General features: G+C 36.0%; 1 protein-coding gene across 1 annotated transcript; it reads right to left on the bottom strand.

Moving 5' to 3' along the window:
* Positions 1-3879: 3879 nt before the first annotated feature.
* On the bottom strand, positions 3880-16848 carry LOC132053579 (probable protein S-acyltransferase 14). The gene is made up of 7 exons (XM_059445665.1): positions 16445-16848; positions 12814-13033; positions 12638-12729; positions 6663-6786; positions 6479-6564; positions 5398-5463; positions 3880-4546 (listed from the first exon to the last, which is right to left on the bottom strand). Exons 1-7 carry the CDS (start codon positions 16658-16660, stop codon positions 4424-4426), a joined length of 927 nt encoding a protein of 308 aa, XP_059301648.1. The 5' UTR covers positions 16661-16848; the 3' UTR covers positions 3880-4423.
* Between the last annotated feature and the right edge of the window lie 1985 nt (positions 16849-18833).

The raw sequence follows: 18833 nt of genomic DNA, 5'->3' as shown, positions 1-18833 counted from the left end.
CTATACAACTAAACCGGACAAAAACTATGCAAGCCGACAAGGCCAACGTGCGATACTATACAGCAAAAATATAGGCCAAAGGGCCACATAAAGTCTAACTATACCATGACTGTCTACAAGCCTCTACAGGAATATCTGACATAAAAAGGTCGGGATAGGGCCTCGCCGTACCCATATGCACATAAAAGAATATCGTACTAAGACTAGACCGCAACTCCGGAACAAGAGGAGTGCTCCAATATCAGCTGAACAACAGCCTACAAGGGCGGATCGTCAACCTATCTACCTGAACCTACAGGCATGAAACGTAGCGCCCCCAGGAAAGGGACGTCAGTACAGACAAAGTACTGAGTATTTAAGGCATGAAATTTAAGGCATGAAAGTAACATGTAAGAGACATAAGAGAACATATGATGAAATGAGTACAACCTGTATGTCTGAATTGCCTCTGTGGGCCAATGATATACATAAATATTGTGCATGCATGCATAAGGGTCATACATACATATATATATATATATATATATATATATATATATAACGCCTGTCAAGCCTCTGTGGGCATCCCATCGTATCATATCGGCCTCTGTGGGCATCGCTATCATCATCATCATGTGACCAGCTAATCAGGTGGTAGTGCGTATATAACGCCGTCACCTTTCCCATACCCCATACATATATATATATAATACATAATATGTGCGTATATAACGCCTGAGGGGTCATAGGTCTGTACATATGTGTGTGTGTGTGTGCATATATATATATATATATATATATATATATATATGAAATGCAATGCAAGAATATGATAAGAGTACATCCTGAATCTGTCGGAGTGACGGAAAGTCGTTACACCTCCGAACATCGTTATGAGAAGGCATTTCCATCAATAAGTGACTCTATGAATCTTACTGAAACTGAAGATATTACTGGAAACAATATTCTAGAACATGAATCAACATAGGACATCCCTAGCTACTAAGAGTAGAATCGTTATGAAATAACGTTACGTGTACGTTCTGTTCATAAGGATCATGCCAAAAGAAGGAAGGTTAACCTTAACATACCTCAAGTCGTCTAAGCAATCCAACAATGAACTTCCCACAACTAGTGTCCCAACCCTATAACAAAGGAATGCACATACGAAGTTAGATGGCGCTAGTATATCGCGTATATCAAACGATAATTAGATTCTAAAATGAAAGGGGTAGAATTTCCCCTTATTCTTTGGCTACAACAACATACACAGCATCCAACAACAACAAGAATCCCATACAAGCCCCTTATACTTACTTTAACAAGTATTACAAGTTACACCTCAAACTTGATCCAATTTACACTTCATATACGGTATTTATGCACCTCTTCCCCATATACCCTTCTAGAAAAATCATAACAGCATGACAACAACATCAACTACTATCCAACTACAAGGAAATCATCTCAATAACACCACAACAACATGATCAAAACAGTCCATAAACTCAACATGGTCTCTAATCCATATTTGAACTTCCTTTTTCACTTTCTTCCTTCAATCAAGTTGTATAACAATTAAACAACCTCAAGAACATGTAATAGAGATGAAACTTTACCTTAATCAAACAAGAACAATCTTGGATCAAATTACTTCACTAGGATGAAACCTCCAACTTCAACACCAAAGAGATACTTGAACTTTACTAACCCTAATGAGCTTTCTAGCACTTGAATCTCTTGATTCTCTTGGGTTTGGCCTTGATTAGTTTATGAACTTTGGGAGAGGCTTTTGGAGATCCTTAGGGTCTGAAATGGGAGGACAATGAATCCAAATGAGGGAAAACGAAATATAAAGCCTCACTTAAAAGCCCGCCGACATAATTTGATGGCCACTTTGACGGACCGTCAAACGGTCTGCGGTCCGTCAAATGGAGCGCCAAAAGTTCCAACTAACATGACCTCTCTGTGATTATTTACGGTGGAGGAGCCACCATTTCACAGGCCGTCAAACAATCTGCGGTCCGTCAAATGGGGCATCAAAACGCTCTTCCGACAAACTCGTTTTCTTCGATTCGTTTAACCTCTAGTCCTTCTCATACTTACTAAACATGAACTTAAACCTCACATACATAACATGAACATGTTTAGTATCATATAACCTCAAAGGTAATCCCAGTCCAAGACTAGAACGACCAACATACGACGAATCTTAACATACGAAACTACGAGGTGTAACAGGCTTGTATGTTATTTCCGCACTATTCTTCTCTTCTTTTGCTTTCATTTGAGTTGTGGATGGCTTACTGACTCGGGGGAGTCAGTGCCTTCATGGCTCTATAAATTGGAACGTGACAAGTGGCGACTTAACCATCTCCATCACTGCCACCATCTCTCCCCAGCCTTTGGCTACGGGAGAGTCTTCTTAAAACTTTAACAAACACAATTCAAACCCTAACCCTCAAGTTTCTTAGGCCATACGCCTAAATCCTTAACCAATTGAGTCGTCTTTTTCAAAACAAATATAAAACCTATTGAAGTTATCCATGGTATTCCCACACTTCAGTTTACAATGGATGAACAGTAAGAACTTGCTAAGGAGGAAGGGCTTCATCAACCCATAGTGGTAAAGCTCTCTTCAGGTGCGTCGGATTTACCAACAATGAGAACTCTGCTACTGAATGTGTTTGGCATCATGGGGCATTGTTTGATCGGATTACTTTCCCCTAGACAATTACTTATTAGGGTTGATCAATATGATGACTTTGTAAATGCTCTAACAAGAAATGCTCTAACAAGGTCAGTCACCTACTTACACACAAGGGGAAGGAGCACCAAATTAGGGTTTGTCCATGGCCGATTGGTTTTAACCCTAAGGTGGTATGAGTGTGAAGAGTTGGGCGACATGGCGGAGGAGGAGGGGCGGGTCTCTTCCCCTCCAACGCGCAGCAAGTTGTGTCTAGTAGCCCCGGCATTTTTGCCAAGTTGTGCCATTGGTCTTCCATCTTTAACCGCGGGGCAACTTGTGGCTCAAACGAGTGCACCTTTGAGTGCTATAATCCTACTAAAAGGAAGCCTATGGGAATAGTGGCCAAGAGGTATGAGCCAAGAGCTTTCGTGAAAGATCCATTGAAAGCTTTTGGTGGTGATTTGGGCATTGACATATTTAACGAAGAACATAAGAATGAAGTATTGGATGAATGCTTTGCTAAGGTGGCTGGGGATGGAGATCTTTCACCTAGGCAACAATGGAGTAGATTCAAGAAAAGAAGACTCATGGAAGAAAGCATAGTTGGGATGGTAAAGTGTCTGAAGAGATTGTTCTAAGGCAACTACCAATAAGAGTGGCAAAACAGAAGGAGACAAGGTTTAACTACATCAACAAGGTCCAATAGATCGAAGAAGAATTGATGAGGTATCAAGATATTTTAAAGCGGTTGGAGGAAGAAGACAAAGTGAAGAAACAAGTTTTTATCGGGCTACAGGGTCCTGGCTCTACATTCTTGCTTAATTTAGTTTTTCACTATATAGTTATTATCATTTGTAATATCATCTTTGGGAGTGAGTTATGATCATAGAATATTTAGTTTGGTCTTCCTTCTTATTTTTCACATGCATGTTAATTAGTAGAGATTTTTTACGCCTCAATAGAATTAGTAAGATAATGCCTAGCACCCCTTGTTTATACTTTTTTCCTTTGAGCTCCGCTTTTATTATATAAAAAAAAAAACTAGCCCTACTGAATTTACTTATATATATATATATATATATATATAGTGCAAATATAACAGTTAAATTTAGAACCCTAACGTTATAGAAATATTTGGAACTTCTATAAGCATTGCTATAATCCAAAATTTCAGATAGTATACTTCCCTCCAGTGTATTTGAGACAGAATAAATGAACCAGATGGCAAAGTCACCATTACAAGACAAATAAACTAATCAGATGGCAAAGTCACCATTACAAGAAAGCTAAGACGTCACCATTACAAGAAAGCTAAGACATAGCACCAGTTTTCACGACTAATAACAATCACCACATATTTGATCTGCCTTTTCCTGACCAAGAAATCAATACTTTCGAGTGGAGAATCTTCAGAGATCTAATCTGCATTTCTAATCAAGTAATCAATTACAAAAACACTGTTATCAGATGTGAAAAATCAGCATCATTTTTATGTTACAAAATCTCAATTTCACATATACATCTAAAAATCATGGAATGGACATATCAATGCATCACGGAATGCCGGCCTTGCTCCAATCCACAAGATGTTTGCCCGCTCAGAGTCGATCATATTCTTGTGTTGTTGCTTTGCATAATGCAAGTAGATGCAAAGGTCCCGTCCCATGTAGTTGAAGCCGTTAATCAGTCGAAAGCCAGAGGCACTCAATATTTTGTTACAGAGGATGAAACTTAGGTTTGGTATGCACATCACTATTATTCTTGGGCATCAAGATCGGGCTTCGATGGGTATTCAAGACCATGAAGAGCAGGTATCCGTCTTAAATCTTCTTCAGAGTAAGCAGGAATGAACCAATACCGTTTGTCCATACCAAACACCTGATTCATATAATACAATCTTAGAATGGTAAATTGAAAATAAAACAGATCGAACATAACTCGTAACATTACATGGGCAAGACAAGCAAACTCAACTTAGGGGATTATTAGGGCCCCGTTTGTATTGGACTACAAAAACTAGTTTTGATTATGAATAAGTTAATTATCAGATAGATGATCAAAAGTAATCAATTTTATTGCAGTCATAGTTATTGGCTGTCAAAACTGATTTTTAAACAGTAATCAAACATCTATGTTGGTTATTAAAATAATAGTAGATTATATCGATTAAAATTGGGGAGATAATCTTAAAGCAAATGAACCTATCGTGTGGAATTAGACAGCACAAAAAGTGTAAGAACAATAATGTTGAAAAACCAAGGGATCAAGGCCCTTCATGCAAAGTGACTTCTTCTGAGTTAAAACACTTCTCTATAGCAAGAAAAATCATGCCCTTGACAAGCATTTGAGGCAGTTGAAGCATTCCAATGTCCTGCTCATGCAACCAGGGGAGTACTAGGGAAAATATCATGTATATCTAGAAAATATGTAATAAGTCTTGTTCTTTCTTTTTAGTTTCACAAATGTCTTGTTCTTCCTCTGCTGATTCTTTTTCTTTTTGATTGGTTCTTTCCTTGCTAATTCTCAAGTTTCCAATTAATAGATCCTAGGACTCTAATGTAAGACTAGTTATAAATGCCAAAAAAAAAAAGTGTTCAGACCGAACTTCTCTACTGCTGAATATTCTAAGTTACTTAGAGAAGCATCTATCTGTTCTATCATATTCAGAGCAACCTACCATCGGAAATAAATAAATAAATAAATAAGGCAATCTTGTGCAGTCATCTAACCTGTTCAAAGTTCCTCTTCCGACCAAGATCATAACGCCATTTAGGACTGGTCTTCTTCTCATATGCCTGAAAGCAAGACAACAAGCCTTTAAATCTGGCCAGAAAAGAAAGCTGCTGAGAACATCTTGAGTAAATGGGAAAATAAACCCAAGAAATTAAATAAAAATAGAACACATTCTAATGTTTATCTAATGACTTCTCTCTAGATAAATGGAGACCATTGATTAACATTCTATACCAGATAATACACCAATTTCCCCCAAAAAAATGCTGAATCTTCAAAGAAATATCCTAGAAAGAAGGATATGACAAGCAATACTGCAGTAAAGGAACAAACTTTCTACGTTGAAAAACTATTATTTGCAGGCTCTGTGCTTGTCGCAGAAATGGACCGAACATCATCTTGCTAGGTTATTGAACAGCAGCTTACAACAACTTAGGATAAAAGCGTCATCAGCTTTAGGATAACAGTTATTGGCTAAAAGTGCTAAAAATTTAGAGGAAGACAAGGGATATTTGATGAAAGTACATTTGGTAACAGTGTCCATTAGATTGAAAAAAGTTTGGTTTCTAATAGGAGGGATAGGTGGGGACATCAAACCGGTGTGACCTATGTTTTTCTTTTTGAGAATGGTAACAAGCTAGTGTGACCAATTAAACCAAAAACTGGTGATTAGGGTGGTTGGATGTTTGGTTAACTTTTAGGAACCCTGTTCACAAAACTATAAAAGCGATAACACCAAGTCTTCTTTTATTTCTTCAGGGAGTGGGGGGCCTCGGATGGGGGTGAGCGGAACATGCAAGAGCAATTTTCATACCTTATAGTTTCAAGAAACAAACTTTTAGTTTTTAGCAGGCGATTAAACAAACAGAACCCCAATACACATGCTTGGATAATTTATCTAGCAACAGATACTTCTCCAAACTGAAGACCAAGAGAGATAAGTTCTATAAACTGGTTTTGCCTCAAGACTAAAAAGCTGTTTGCACAGCATCAATAATGTTTCAGATTATTAGGCACTTCATAGAAAGGAAAACACCTTACTTTCAAGTTAAAAGATGAATAAGAAAAATGGAGTACCTCAATGGTCGTGGTATTAGCAGCCACCAATGATATGTGCATAATCAGAAATCCCAAAACACTCAAAGCAAAAGCAAGGTTCAAGACTGCGATGCACAAGAAATGTGGAGAAATTAAGAAAACTGATGCATCTCAAAAAGAAATCACAGATTGCAAGTTCGGCAAGACAAATGATAAACAATACCAAAAGCAAGGAAAGTGGTTGCAAGAGTGCTCGGAGTCCCAGGTATCTCTCCATCACTGAAGAATGCAATAAATTGTGGCAGTAATGATAGAGTGACAACAGTAGTCTCAATGAACGTATAAAACTGCAGTAAGAAAGGTTCTAATTAGTTGAGGAAAGGATGGTCATTAAAATATTGCCATGCAAAGCAAGTGCCTGAACATATTCGTACATGCATGTTGATGCATACAAACATCAATTGACAGGCACCAACAGGGAGGAAGAATACGGACAAAGAAAAATTCTCAATATGAACTGTCACTTGCAATACGCTAAGAAAACTGGAATGCACTCTCACGAAATATCCAGAAGAATTTTGGCAAATGATAAGGTGATAGGAAACAATATTAGAATGAGTTCCTCGCAAACAACTAATATGTATTATGTTGAGAACTATGCCCCTACTGATAGGTTGATTGGCATTGTACTAACAATTCATGTGATATACTCAAGTCTGAACACAGCCTTGCTAGAGTTGCATTTCAGATGGGTTTTTGTCTTTTGTTCTCTCTTGAAAACCTTATACTTATTATAATCACATCCACTATGGTCGTTCAGATATTGTATGCAGGAATAGCACTAATATCCAAGTTAATGCTTATTATTGGTACTTGTACGACTAGCATCATGTCTTCAAGAGGAGCATGTCATACAAAAGAACCGATTAAATAAAAACAAAGCATGTGTGATATATGCACATCAAAATCACTCCACTTGACATGTAAGAAATGATATAGGAGACTTTTAAGACCAAAAAAACATAACTATAGCATTGTACTCCCTCCATTTAAATTTATGTGTCTTACTTTCCTATTTATTATATTTCAAAAGAATGTCTTCAGTCTTCTTTTTTTTTTTTTTTTTTTTTTGAGTAAAAGGTTACTAATGTCATCAGTCTATATTTAGTAAGTTTTTCATTTCAACACTCATTTTATCCTTAACAACACTTCCTCATAAGAATGACATGGCATGTTAAAGAGTACTAGATTCAAAGGATATATTTGGTATGTTATATACACCTTTAGTCGTCTAAGACCACAAAATTCAAAAGTCTTGTGCATATTCTTAAACTTCATACACAATTAAACTATGACACATAAAATGAAACGGAGAAAACATTAGTAAATAGGACATAGCTTCCTTATTTGGCCTTTGAAGAATATAAGAGAGCTAAGAGGGAGTTAAGAAGACTATAGCTCGAGGGGAAGCCCTAGATGGCTTGTACCATAAGCTAGGGACCCAAAAAAAGGAGAAAGAAACGTACAAACTAGCACAGATGAGAGAAGAAGAATAAGAACTTAAACGGTTAAGCCAGGTGCAGTGTATTAAAAACGATTCTCAACAAGTTTTGATGGGAGATAATGAGATCCAAGGAGAAAAGAAGAGGCTATCATTAATTGTTCAACTCGAATCACGAGGAATAGCTTATAGTTCTCAATACATTTGTGCACGATAAAAACTTTAGCTGCACTCGTAGAATTAACGAGTCTGAAGGAAAAGTCCCCATGAAAAATTTGTGGATTAAAAAGCCTATGATCCAATGGCATCCTCATAGAGGCTTGGAAGTATCTTAGAAAGGTTGTAGTAGTATGGCTAATGTTACACTAAAAAGTGGTCGAATGCTAGGAAGAGTAGCTTGATTCCGATACATAAGAACAAAAAAGATATTCAAAAAATTTGGGAAGTATCGTCACATTAAACTTATTAACAATAAGATGAAACTGTTGAAAAGAGTGAGAGAGCATAGATTTAGGGACACTACAAGAGTAACAGAAATTCAATTTGGATTTATACCAAGTAAATCTACAACAGATGCTATTTTCTTGTTAGGAGGACTGATGAAAAATTAACCGCGAGAAGAAAAACTCACATATGGTGTTCATTGACCTAGAGAAAGCGTATGATTGAATACTACGAAAAGACATTTGGTGGGTGTGCGGAAAGAAGGGAATTTATATTAACTATATAAATGCCATAACAATTATGTATAAAGAAGTTATCACTAGTGTGAGAACAGTAGTAGGAGACATAAGGAAGTTTTCAATTTTCACAACCATGAGTTTACACCAGATATCAGTATTAAGCATGTACTTATTTACACTAGTTATAGATGAACTAACTAACACAATACAAAGTGACATCCCATGATGTATGCTAATTGCTTACGATATTGTGCTAATTGACGAACCAGCAAAGGTGTCATCAAAAGCTTGAATTGTGGAGAAGCACTCTAGAGAGTAGAATAGATAAAAACCACCCTAAACTGGTCCCTAATTTCCCAAAAGACACTTAAAGTTTGCAGGGTTCCTAGTAACCCTACCCCACCCGAACGACTTCTAAGTGGTGTTGTTACGCCGTTTCTCAGGCAACCCAATTGCTGAATTTTAAGAAAGGAAGTGTTTGTAACGAACAAATCCTAGCTCGCCACATGAAAATTTCATTTAAATTTTTTTTTTTTCCTTCATAGTTACATTTTCCTTATTTTATTTCTTTTTCTTTTCTCTTCTTTTCTTTTTCTCTCTTTCTTCCATCTTCAACAAACTCCCCGTGTCACCGTTTTCATCTTCACCCAGCACCCCTCTCCATTTCTACACCACCTAATAGAAACCAACTTCAAAAACATCACCGATTCCATAAAAATCCCCTCTAGGGTCATCATTCAATCATGTGAAAACCAACAACCGCCTTTCAACCATTTGGCCACCTCTCTTTGGCAATTAGGAAAAATATGCGAGCACATAGAACCACGATCCCAAACAACCCCATACCACTCTCTTCAGATCAAGGGAAAACAAAATTTCTGTTTTTTTTTTTTTTTTTTCTTTTTTGATCAAGCAACCATATAGCTCATACCATGTTCAATTTTGATTGATCATGGACATTCCCCCTTTTAACTTTTATTTGAATTTTTTCATCAAAAAGTTGAAGGGAGAAGCGATTATGAAATTGTATTTCTGAAGGGAGAAAGAAGCTTGCGGGTGGCATTAATGGAAGGTGGCTGCTGGCAAAATAACGGGAACAAAGCATTGATGTAGCGGGATGTCTCGGCGACTCAGGCATCAAAAGCAGATTTTATGGAAGAAAAGAGAAGAGGGGAGACATTCATCTAGAGTCAATTCAAAAAAACAGAGAAGAAGACAGAAAAAAGACAACCACAGAAATAGAAGAAAGAAAAAGAAGAAAAGACAAGAGCTGCAGTGACTGCCATTTGGAAGATAAGAGAAGAAAAATAAAAAGAAAACAAGCATTCCCTCTGTTTCATTCTATGTGTTTGACGAGGCCCAGAGTTTAAGAAAATAAGAGATACTTTTGAATTTGTGGTTCTAAACTAAAAATATGTGTAATACCAAAATGTCCTTTAAATGTTGTGGTCTTAAACATAACATATGGGATATTGAAATTAAAGAGTTACTACATATAGAAAATGGCATTCTTTTTGAAACAAACTAAAAAAGAAAGTGAGACACATAAATTAAAATAGAGGGAGTAATAAAATACAATTAAAAAATGTTGCAGGAATAAAAAATTTAATTTGTTTGCTGATCTCACATTTCGTAAGAGAGTGATATACACTTCCATGCTAGGTGGTCGAGAAAGGGGATACTAATACCACTTAGAAGTTGTTTGGGGTACTAGCATACTAGGACCCCAGCAAACTTTAAAAGGTGTTTGGCCATGCAATTTGGAGCTCACATTTGAAGTTTTGATTTGCAGGCAGTGTTTGTTTATGACATTTGAATAAAACTGCAACTTCAGTTTGAAATTTTGATTTCAAATTCCAAATATGACTAAACGATGGGATTTCAATTCCAAGTATGTGATTTTAATTTTCTGTGTTAAATTTAAAACTTGATCCATAGTTTTAAATTGGGATAAGGCATCATTACCCCCTCACCTAGTAGCGTTTTTGCTACGACACACCTTACCTAATTTTTGGTCCTATCACCCCCCTAAACTATTTAAAACCGTAATATTTTACCCCCTTAAGGTTGACGTGGACACTCGCGTGTGACCAAATATTTGAGGCACGTAAGAGTTCCAAAAAATAGTTTCTAACCAATGGGAATCTTCCACGTGTCAATTCCAAAGCTCCATTTTATTCCCCCACCGTCCAAAATTAATTCCTTTAATAATAAACCCGACCCAAATTACAAACAAAACAAATATGACCCAAGTCTCAAACAAAACTCCATTCTCCTATATTCATCCCATTACCCGACCCAAATTAGAAGAACACAAGTCTCAAATTCTCTCCTTTTTCAACTAGTTACGGTGTATGATATTTTAGGGCTCGAAAATAGCGAAATTGTTTCTCCTTTTCTAATTTAGGGCTTTTAATTTATTCCCCAATTTCTGTGTATGATAATTTAATCCATGGTTGGGTCGGGTAATATTTGGGTGGGTTTTGGTTTGGGAAATAATTGGGGATGGGTCGGGTAGAGTAATAAATATAAATAAATTAAAAAGATAAAAGGTAGCGGCTTCGTGGGACCCACAGCGCGTGCACACACCGCATATAATTTATCTGGTCCGAGTGTCCACGTCAGCCTTAAGGGGGCAAAATATTACGGTTTTAAATAGTTTAGGGGGGTGATAGGACCAAAAATTAGGTAAGGTGTGTCGTAGCAAAAACGCTACTAGGTGAGGGGGGTAATGATGCCTTATCCCGTTTTAAATTTTGAAAAAGAAAAAAAAAAAAAAAAAAAAACAACTCATGCTCGACGTGAAGAGATTGTTTGTACCATGTGGAGGATTATATTAAAGAATAGCTAGTTACTACTATTGTTGATTTATTGGACCAAAGGAATTTTTGTAAAATTGTGTATATTTGAATGTTTGTAATAGCATGTAATCGCAAGCATTTATTTATAAAACGAACACAGAGATATGTGATTTGTTAATGTGGAGCCTCAGTATACCCTGGTACCTTGTTTGAACTATGCTTTGCTCATTGGTAAAATTGTAACAATTGGGGAAAGTTAGATAGTTTTCACAAATTGTGAAATTTTCATGTTTATGAAAGAAAAGAAAGTACTACTTTAGATATCCAAATTGCATGTCCAAACAAAATTTCAACTTCAAATCAACCTGATTTCAAATCATGGCCAAATGGCCCTAAGTGTCTTTTCGGAAATCAGGGACTCTTTAGAATAAGTAGAAGTATCCCCAAAATGAGTGTCGTATAGATGCGTAATGGATGCATGATCATAGAAAATTAGACAACATTAAAAGTGACCACATTCACAGAAGGTGCAAGTAGCCCACATTACGATAAAATGAGAAAAGGTCGCGTGAAACAATTTTTTCATGTCCTGCGTCTACCTCCACCTCCAGATGCACTACTAGGTATGACACTTTGGTGAGTGAAGGTGCTTAACGGGACAAGGTAGACTTAAAATCACATAAAAAGTTATCACCAAAGACCTATAATCTTTTGACATCCATGCAGACCTAGGAAAAATATGGCACAATGAAGAAAAAGATCTATATAGACTACACCAATTAGTTACGATAAAGTTTTAGTAGTGTTAGTTTACTTTAGGTCCAATTTTTTTTTTCTAGAGTCTTTTATTCATGTCAGAGATTTATAAGCTAGCACTAAATGCAGATAACGTCTAGTACATTTTATTTTGATTTTTATATTTATTTTATATAATGTTGAACTGGGATGAGCATAAATGAAGCAATATCAACCTTGAGAAATAGATAGCCGATCCTAACTTGCTTGGGATTGAGGCATTTGTTGTTGCTGTTAATAGCCTGCTGATGTAGCTATAGGATAGAAATCCAACAACCACGGCAGCCAGCTATCAAAGCATAAAAGTCAAGAACAAAATTCATCTTCATCCACAATTGTCGTCATTTCTTGAGGCTACAAGTATGTTCAGAATCTAGCAGCCAATACTTCTCAAAATTCAAGAGTTATGATAAGTTACCAGGAAGAGAAGGAAATATTTGTAGTTTAATGCTCCGACGCAATTGACAACCCACACACAATGATGGTCCATCTTGAGCACACACCTTCCACCTAAAACAGGGAAACAGACACAACTCAATCTCAAACGAAAAATAAAAACAAAAATCATCATTAAGGTGAAAAACAAGAACTCACAAACAGAACAGTGATGGCACCGAGGAGGTTTTAACTGGCTGCACTTTCTACAAAAACGTATTCTGGGATTCCCTGAGTCAGCTGGCGAAGCCCCGAACTCTGATGTGGTTAACGGATCAGCTTCCCCTCTTTCTTCATCCAACTCTGGCCTCCAATTTGGAGGCACACTACCAGGATCAGTAAAAACAACAGAAAAGTAACACCACAGAAGCATCACCAACTGCAACCATCACAAATATGTACTTTTAGCTACTTAGCATAAATCTAATCCATCCAGAAGTTTTTTTCTACAATGTCCATTGCTTAGCTTTTTCTACTTAGTTTTTTTCTTTCTATAATCTGCATATTTTTTTTTTATTTTTTTTTTTTAATCAAGTGATTTGTCTGCTTAATATTGAAAAACATCATCAGTTGGCACAAACATTAGCCCATTTCTTAACCCTTGTCAATGCCAATAAGACAATACAACAGCAACATACCCAGTGTGGTCCAAAAAGTGGGGTCCGGGGAGGGTGGGGTGTACGCACGGCTCAAGAAAAAACGATTTTCAGAAGAGTGCAAGAGTAACAAAAATGCTATGATGAAAATACTGAAGACAGAAAAGTACTAACATCAAAAAAGTAAAGATAACCAAAGTATAAAAAACAACAGTAGTAATAAATGAAGAATAAGATAATGCTAGTGCTAGCATAATAGTGATACTACTGGTAAGGAAGCGGATACGTGCTCCAGGCTAGAACCATGCTCTACCATTGGAAAGAGAGAAATCGCTCGACTACTAGTACCCATCTACCTGAATCTTCGACCTCCATGCTCTCCTATCTAGGTTCATCTCCTCGGTGAGCTGAAGATGTGCCATGTTATACAATAACCACCACAATTTAATTACATCCTATACAAGCACATTATCCACAGGATTCGAATTAGAGATGACTAAGATATAGTTGACTTTAGATTTCCCATGTTCCAACTCTAATAAATACCCTATGATTGTATCTTTGTACCGCCCATAAAAACCCAAGAACAACATACCCAAAGGGAGCCATGGGAGGGTGGTGTATACGCAGCCTTACCCCTACCTTGTGAGGGTAGAAAGGTTGTTTCCGACAGACTCTCAGCTCAAGTAACGCATATCAAAACAGTATAAAAAGGAAATACATAGTGAAGAACCCGTGTAGAAAATACTGGAGAAAAAAAAAAGTACTAACAATAATAATAAAACGATAACCGAAATAAAGGAAACAATAGGTAGTAATAAAATCGAAGAATAAGATAGTAGGAGAGTAATAATAATAAAAATATTGGTAAGGGAAACTAGACAACGTTCAAATACCATATAAACCCAAGAAGAAATTAAAAAAAAAAAAAAATGGGAATACATCACACACACATAAATCATCAAATTTTATTAACAAAGCCCTCAAACATTCTTGATATACAATAATTACGGAGAAATTTACCAGACAATGGAATAAGACAAGTACTGGATGTTTGTACCGCCCATAAAAACCCAAGAAACAAAATAAAAAAATGGAAATACGTCGTTAACAACAACAACACCACACCCAAAGGTAATCCCATCTTAGGACGGTAGGATGTCTGCAGACCTTACCCTACCTTTGTGGGGTAGAGATGATAGCCCTTCGGCTCAAAAGAATGAAAAAAAAAAAAAGAAAAAAAAAAAGATTGAAAGGAAAATAGCACAGCAAAAATAACAAGATAAACAAAGCAAATGAAGCAACAAGTAATAGTAAAATGGGCATACATCAAACACTCATAAATCATCCAAGTTTACTAACATACCCAGTGTAATCTTACAAGCTGGGTCTGGGAGGGTAGGATATCCCTACCTCTTTGTGGGGTAGAGAGGTTATTTCCAATACACCCTCAGCACAACAGAAGTGTAATCAAAGCAGGATAGAAAGGAACATAACGACATCAGAATAGCAAGATAAACAAAGCATATGAAGCAACAAGTAATAGTACAATGGAAATACATCAAACACCCATAAATCATCAAATTTAATTAACAAAGCCTTAACAGTACAATATTAAAGATAACCAAAGTAAAAAAGAAACAACAATAATAATAGAATCAAAGCATAAGATAATGCTAGCATCAAATTTTACTAACAAGGCCCTCAAATTTTATTAACAATGCTTTAAACACCCATAAATCATCAAAGTTCATTAACAAAGCCCTCAAAACATTCTTGATATACCAGAATTAAGGAGAAATTCACCACACAATGAAATATGACAAGTACTGAAAGAGCAATAAGGGCATCAAGAAAAACACCACTAGTGGCAAGGGAAGGACCATAGTTGGTTAAAACGACAACGTAATAGGTCTTCCTTTCTTTCTTAAACACCGTGCCCACAAACACCCTCACATAAATTGGGATGAAGGGAGTAATAGAATCGAAGCATAAGCTACTGCTAGCATCAAATTTTATTAACAAGGCCCTCAAAGACCCATAAATCATCAAATTTTACTAACAAAGTCCTCAAACATTCTTGATATACCAGAATTAGGGAGAAATTTACAAGACAATGGAATAACAAATTCCCCTATAACTGTATGTTTGCACTGCCCATAAAAACCCGAGAATAAAATGATTAGTGCCCGTTTGGCCATGGGTAGTATTCAGTTTTTCCAGAATATTATTCCCGAAAACTGTTTGGACATACAATTGTTACAATTTTCCAGAATTCAAACTTGAAACTGAATTCCGGAAAAAACTCCAAAAAGCCGTTTTCATAATTTTCAATCCAAATCACTCACAAAAATTCAATAACAACTCCTACTTATATGCATGTCCAAACACAACTCCAATTTTCAAATACCATTTTCAACTTGAAAACAGATACTACTTTTTTCCAAATTTCACAATTCTTACGTCAAAACACCCATAAATCATCAAACTTTAACAAATCCAGAATTAGGGAGAAATTTGTAATTTAAGAGACAATGGAATATAGCAAGTACCGAAAGAGCAATGACGGCATCAAGAAGACCAGCACTACTAGCAAGGGAAGGACCATAATTGGTTAAAACGACAGCGTAATAGGTAACTCCAACAACACCAAAACTTAAATACATCTTATACAAGCACATTATCCACAGGATTCGAGTTAGAGATGACTAAGAAAAAGTTGAGTTAGATTTCCTATGAATGTATGTTTTTCCCGCCCATAAAAGAGTTAATAGTCAAAAACACACCTGAACTATCACTTTTCCGCAAGTTTCACACCCCCACTATCAGATATTCCTTTTTCCTACCTGAACTATCATTATCTATATATTAAAACACACCTCGAGTTTAGATATATATTAAAACACATCTCTCCATATTTCCTACCTAAGCTTTCACCATCTACCTACTAGATGTGTTTTAATACATAAATGGTGATATTTCAGGTAGAAAGAGGGAACAACTAATAGTTGGGGTGTAAAACTCACAAAAAAATGATACTTAAGGTGTGTTGTTGACCACTGTCTTCCCATAAACCCCGACAAGAAAATAAAAAATGGAAATACGTCTAACACCCATAAATCATCAAATTTAATTACAAAACCCTCAAAAAACATTCTTAAAATACCAGAATTAGGGAGAGAATTGCAATTTACCAGACAATGGAATATAACAAGTACTGAAAGAGCGATGAGGGCATCAAGGAAACCAGCACTACTAGCAAGGGAAGGACCATAATTGGTTAAAACGACAGCGTAATAAGTAACTCCAACAACACCAAGTACTAAAAGGATCATTATCGAACCAAGACCTCGTAAGGCAGTACAAAATCTGAACACGTTCCATGCCATTATAGCTCCCGATCTATACATAATAATAAATATCTCTTAACAAAAATAAACAGATAAAAATGGGATTTTTTTTTAATAACTAATAGGGTTTATGGATTGGAGGTATGTAAAGTGGAATCCATGGGTGGGTGATGGAGTGAAATACTGAGGAAGAAGGAAATTTGGTGCTCCTAATTAGAGGGATAAAATTGAGATTATAGAAAACGAGTTTAGAAGGTCTTGTTATATTGGTAGTACCATTTTCTTTTCCTTTTTTAAGATGACTTGTAGGCTGTAGCGGTCAAGCTGGGAATTTTCTTTTCTCGTTTTTTGAAGATATAGGTCTATTAAGGCAATTTTTATTGTATAGAAGGAAGTACACCTTTCCAATTTTTCATTGGCCATGGATGATAAGCCTGGCAACCGGTCCGGTTTTACCGGTTCAAACCGTAACTGCACCGTTAAATCGAATCCGCGAAACCGGTTTTGCGTTTCTGTCAACCGTTTATTTTTTACTGATCCGGATTTGTATTTTAGGGACCGGTTAACCGGTTAAACCGGTCAAAAACGAAAAAAAAATTAAAAAAAAAGTAGCTGTTGCAGAAATGGGCTGGACCGTTGGCCAACGGTCCATTTGCAAAAATGATCGTTGGCAACGGTTCCAAACTCCCCTTTTGGCCCCCCAACCCCCCCAAACTTTTTTTTAACACTTTAACCCATCCCCCACCCCTATATAAACCCCTCTCCATTTCCATTTTAATCCACACTAATTCACTCTTCTCTTTCTCTCAATTTCTCTCAATTATAGTTACTTTGCAACAATTAGCCACTTTAAATTTCTCTCAACTAAAAATTATAAAGTTTTATTCTAGTTTCAATTATTAATTTTGTAATTATAAAAAAAAATTGTTAGTGGAATTAGTGATTTTGCAACAATCCGAAGTAGCTCCAAAGCTTTGGTGGATTTGCAATTCTAACCGCCTTCACTTTGTTGGAAATTAGTCCGGCAATTTGGTACCTTCGTTCCAACTCTATCTTTATTTTTCCGCTATTTAATTTACGCAATTTAAATCTAGCAATTAGTTTGTTGCAATTTATTTTCTTGTGATTTATTTGAGTGTGATTTAAATTAATTCTCTTTAATAATGGCGAAGAGATTTAGACGTGATGCCGGTAGTAGTGGTATTGTTAGGGGTGGGTTTAATGAGGAAACATTTGTGAACGAAACACCTAATTTAGGTATTGATGTTGGTGGAAATGATCCACTTTTAGATCATGAGGTAATGCAACAACATTATACCGACACTTTTAATGAAATTGATGATGATGATGAAACACAAGCCCCCGAAAATCCCATAGGAGATACAGGTCCTGCACAATCACATACACAAGACAAACTGCCAAGAACTCGTAAGCCAACCACTAAAATTTGAAAATTTATGACTAAGAATAAGGAAAGACAAACAGCTATGTTGACACCTAATTTTGGCTCGACGTGCTTAAAATTAACGTTTTGGGGGGCCCTGATTCGTTAAAGAGCGCGAAATACATTTTTTACACATTTTTACATTTTTCAATGATTTATTGATAATTGTCCTCATTTTAGGAGTTTTATCAATTTATTGTCATTTTTCAAGAATCATTATTTTTGCACATGTACAACGAATACTACCATTTTTTGTGCAATTAATAATTGTTTCTTAATTTTATAACGCAAGACATTTTTATATCTTATACATTAATATTTATATTTTATACTTACATTATTATTTAACTATATTTTAGTACAGTCCGTCGGTGCAGAGAAAAATTGGAGCAATTAATTTTTTAAACACAGATAAGATTTAGCACATGATTTTAAGAAGCCATGATTTTGTGAAGCCCATGGTTTTGTGAAGCCCATAGTTTTGGCACATGGGTTTGGATAAAAAGTGGTTTACCTTTGCCTATATAAAGGAGGACTTCCCCTCTCATTTTTCTCATCACTTGCACACTATCTCACACACATTTTTCTTCTCTCTACACTCTCTAGATTTTCTTTCTATAAGAAGACTAGCAAGGCTAGCACTTTCTTCCTCTTTTTATATTTTTTTTAAATTGTCTTTATATTTCATTCATACATTGCTTATTTACTTATTCATATATATTGTCTTTACATTTATTTACTTGCATTGTCTTTATATTTTTTTTTATATATACATTGCCTTTATATTTA

Source organism: Lycium ferocissimum, chromosome 4 (genome assembly GCF_029784015.1).
Source record: "Lycium ferocissimum isolate CSIRO_LF1 chromosome 4, AGI_CSIRO_Lferr_CH_V1, whole genome shotgun sequence".
NCBI classification, from domain to species: domain Eukaryota; kingdom Viridiplantae; phylum Streptophyta; class Magnoliopsida; order Solanales; family Solanaceae; genus Lycium; species Lycium ferocissimum.
Note: the sequence above shows the minus strand (reverse complement) of the source record. Positions and strands in the feature narration are given on the sequence as shown.

Coding starts and splice junctions, on each gene's coding strand:
- LOC132053579 (XM_059445665.1), bottom strand. CDS start 16,660: ATGTATAGATCGGGAGCTATAATGGCATGGAACGTGTTCAGATTTTGT. Junction 6,565..6,662: donor AACCACTTTCCTTGCTTTTG/GTATTGTTTATC, acceptor TGTGCATCGCAG/TCTTGAACCTTGCTTTTGCT. Junction 4,547..5,397: donor GGAAGAGGAACTTTGAACAG/GTTAGATGACTG, acceptor TATATGAATCAG/GTGTTTGGTATGGACAAACG.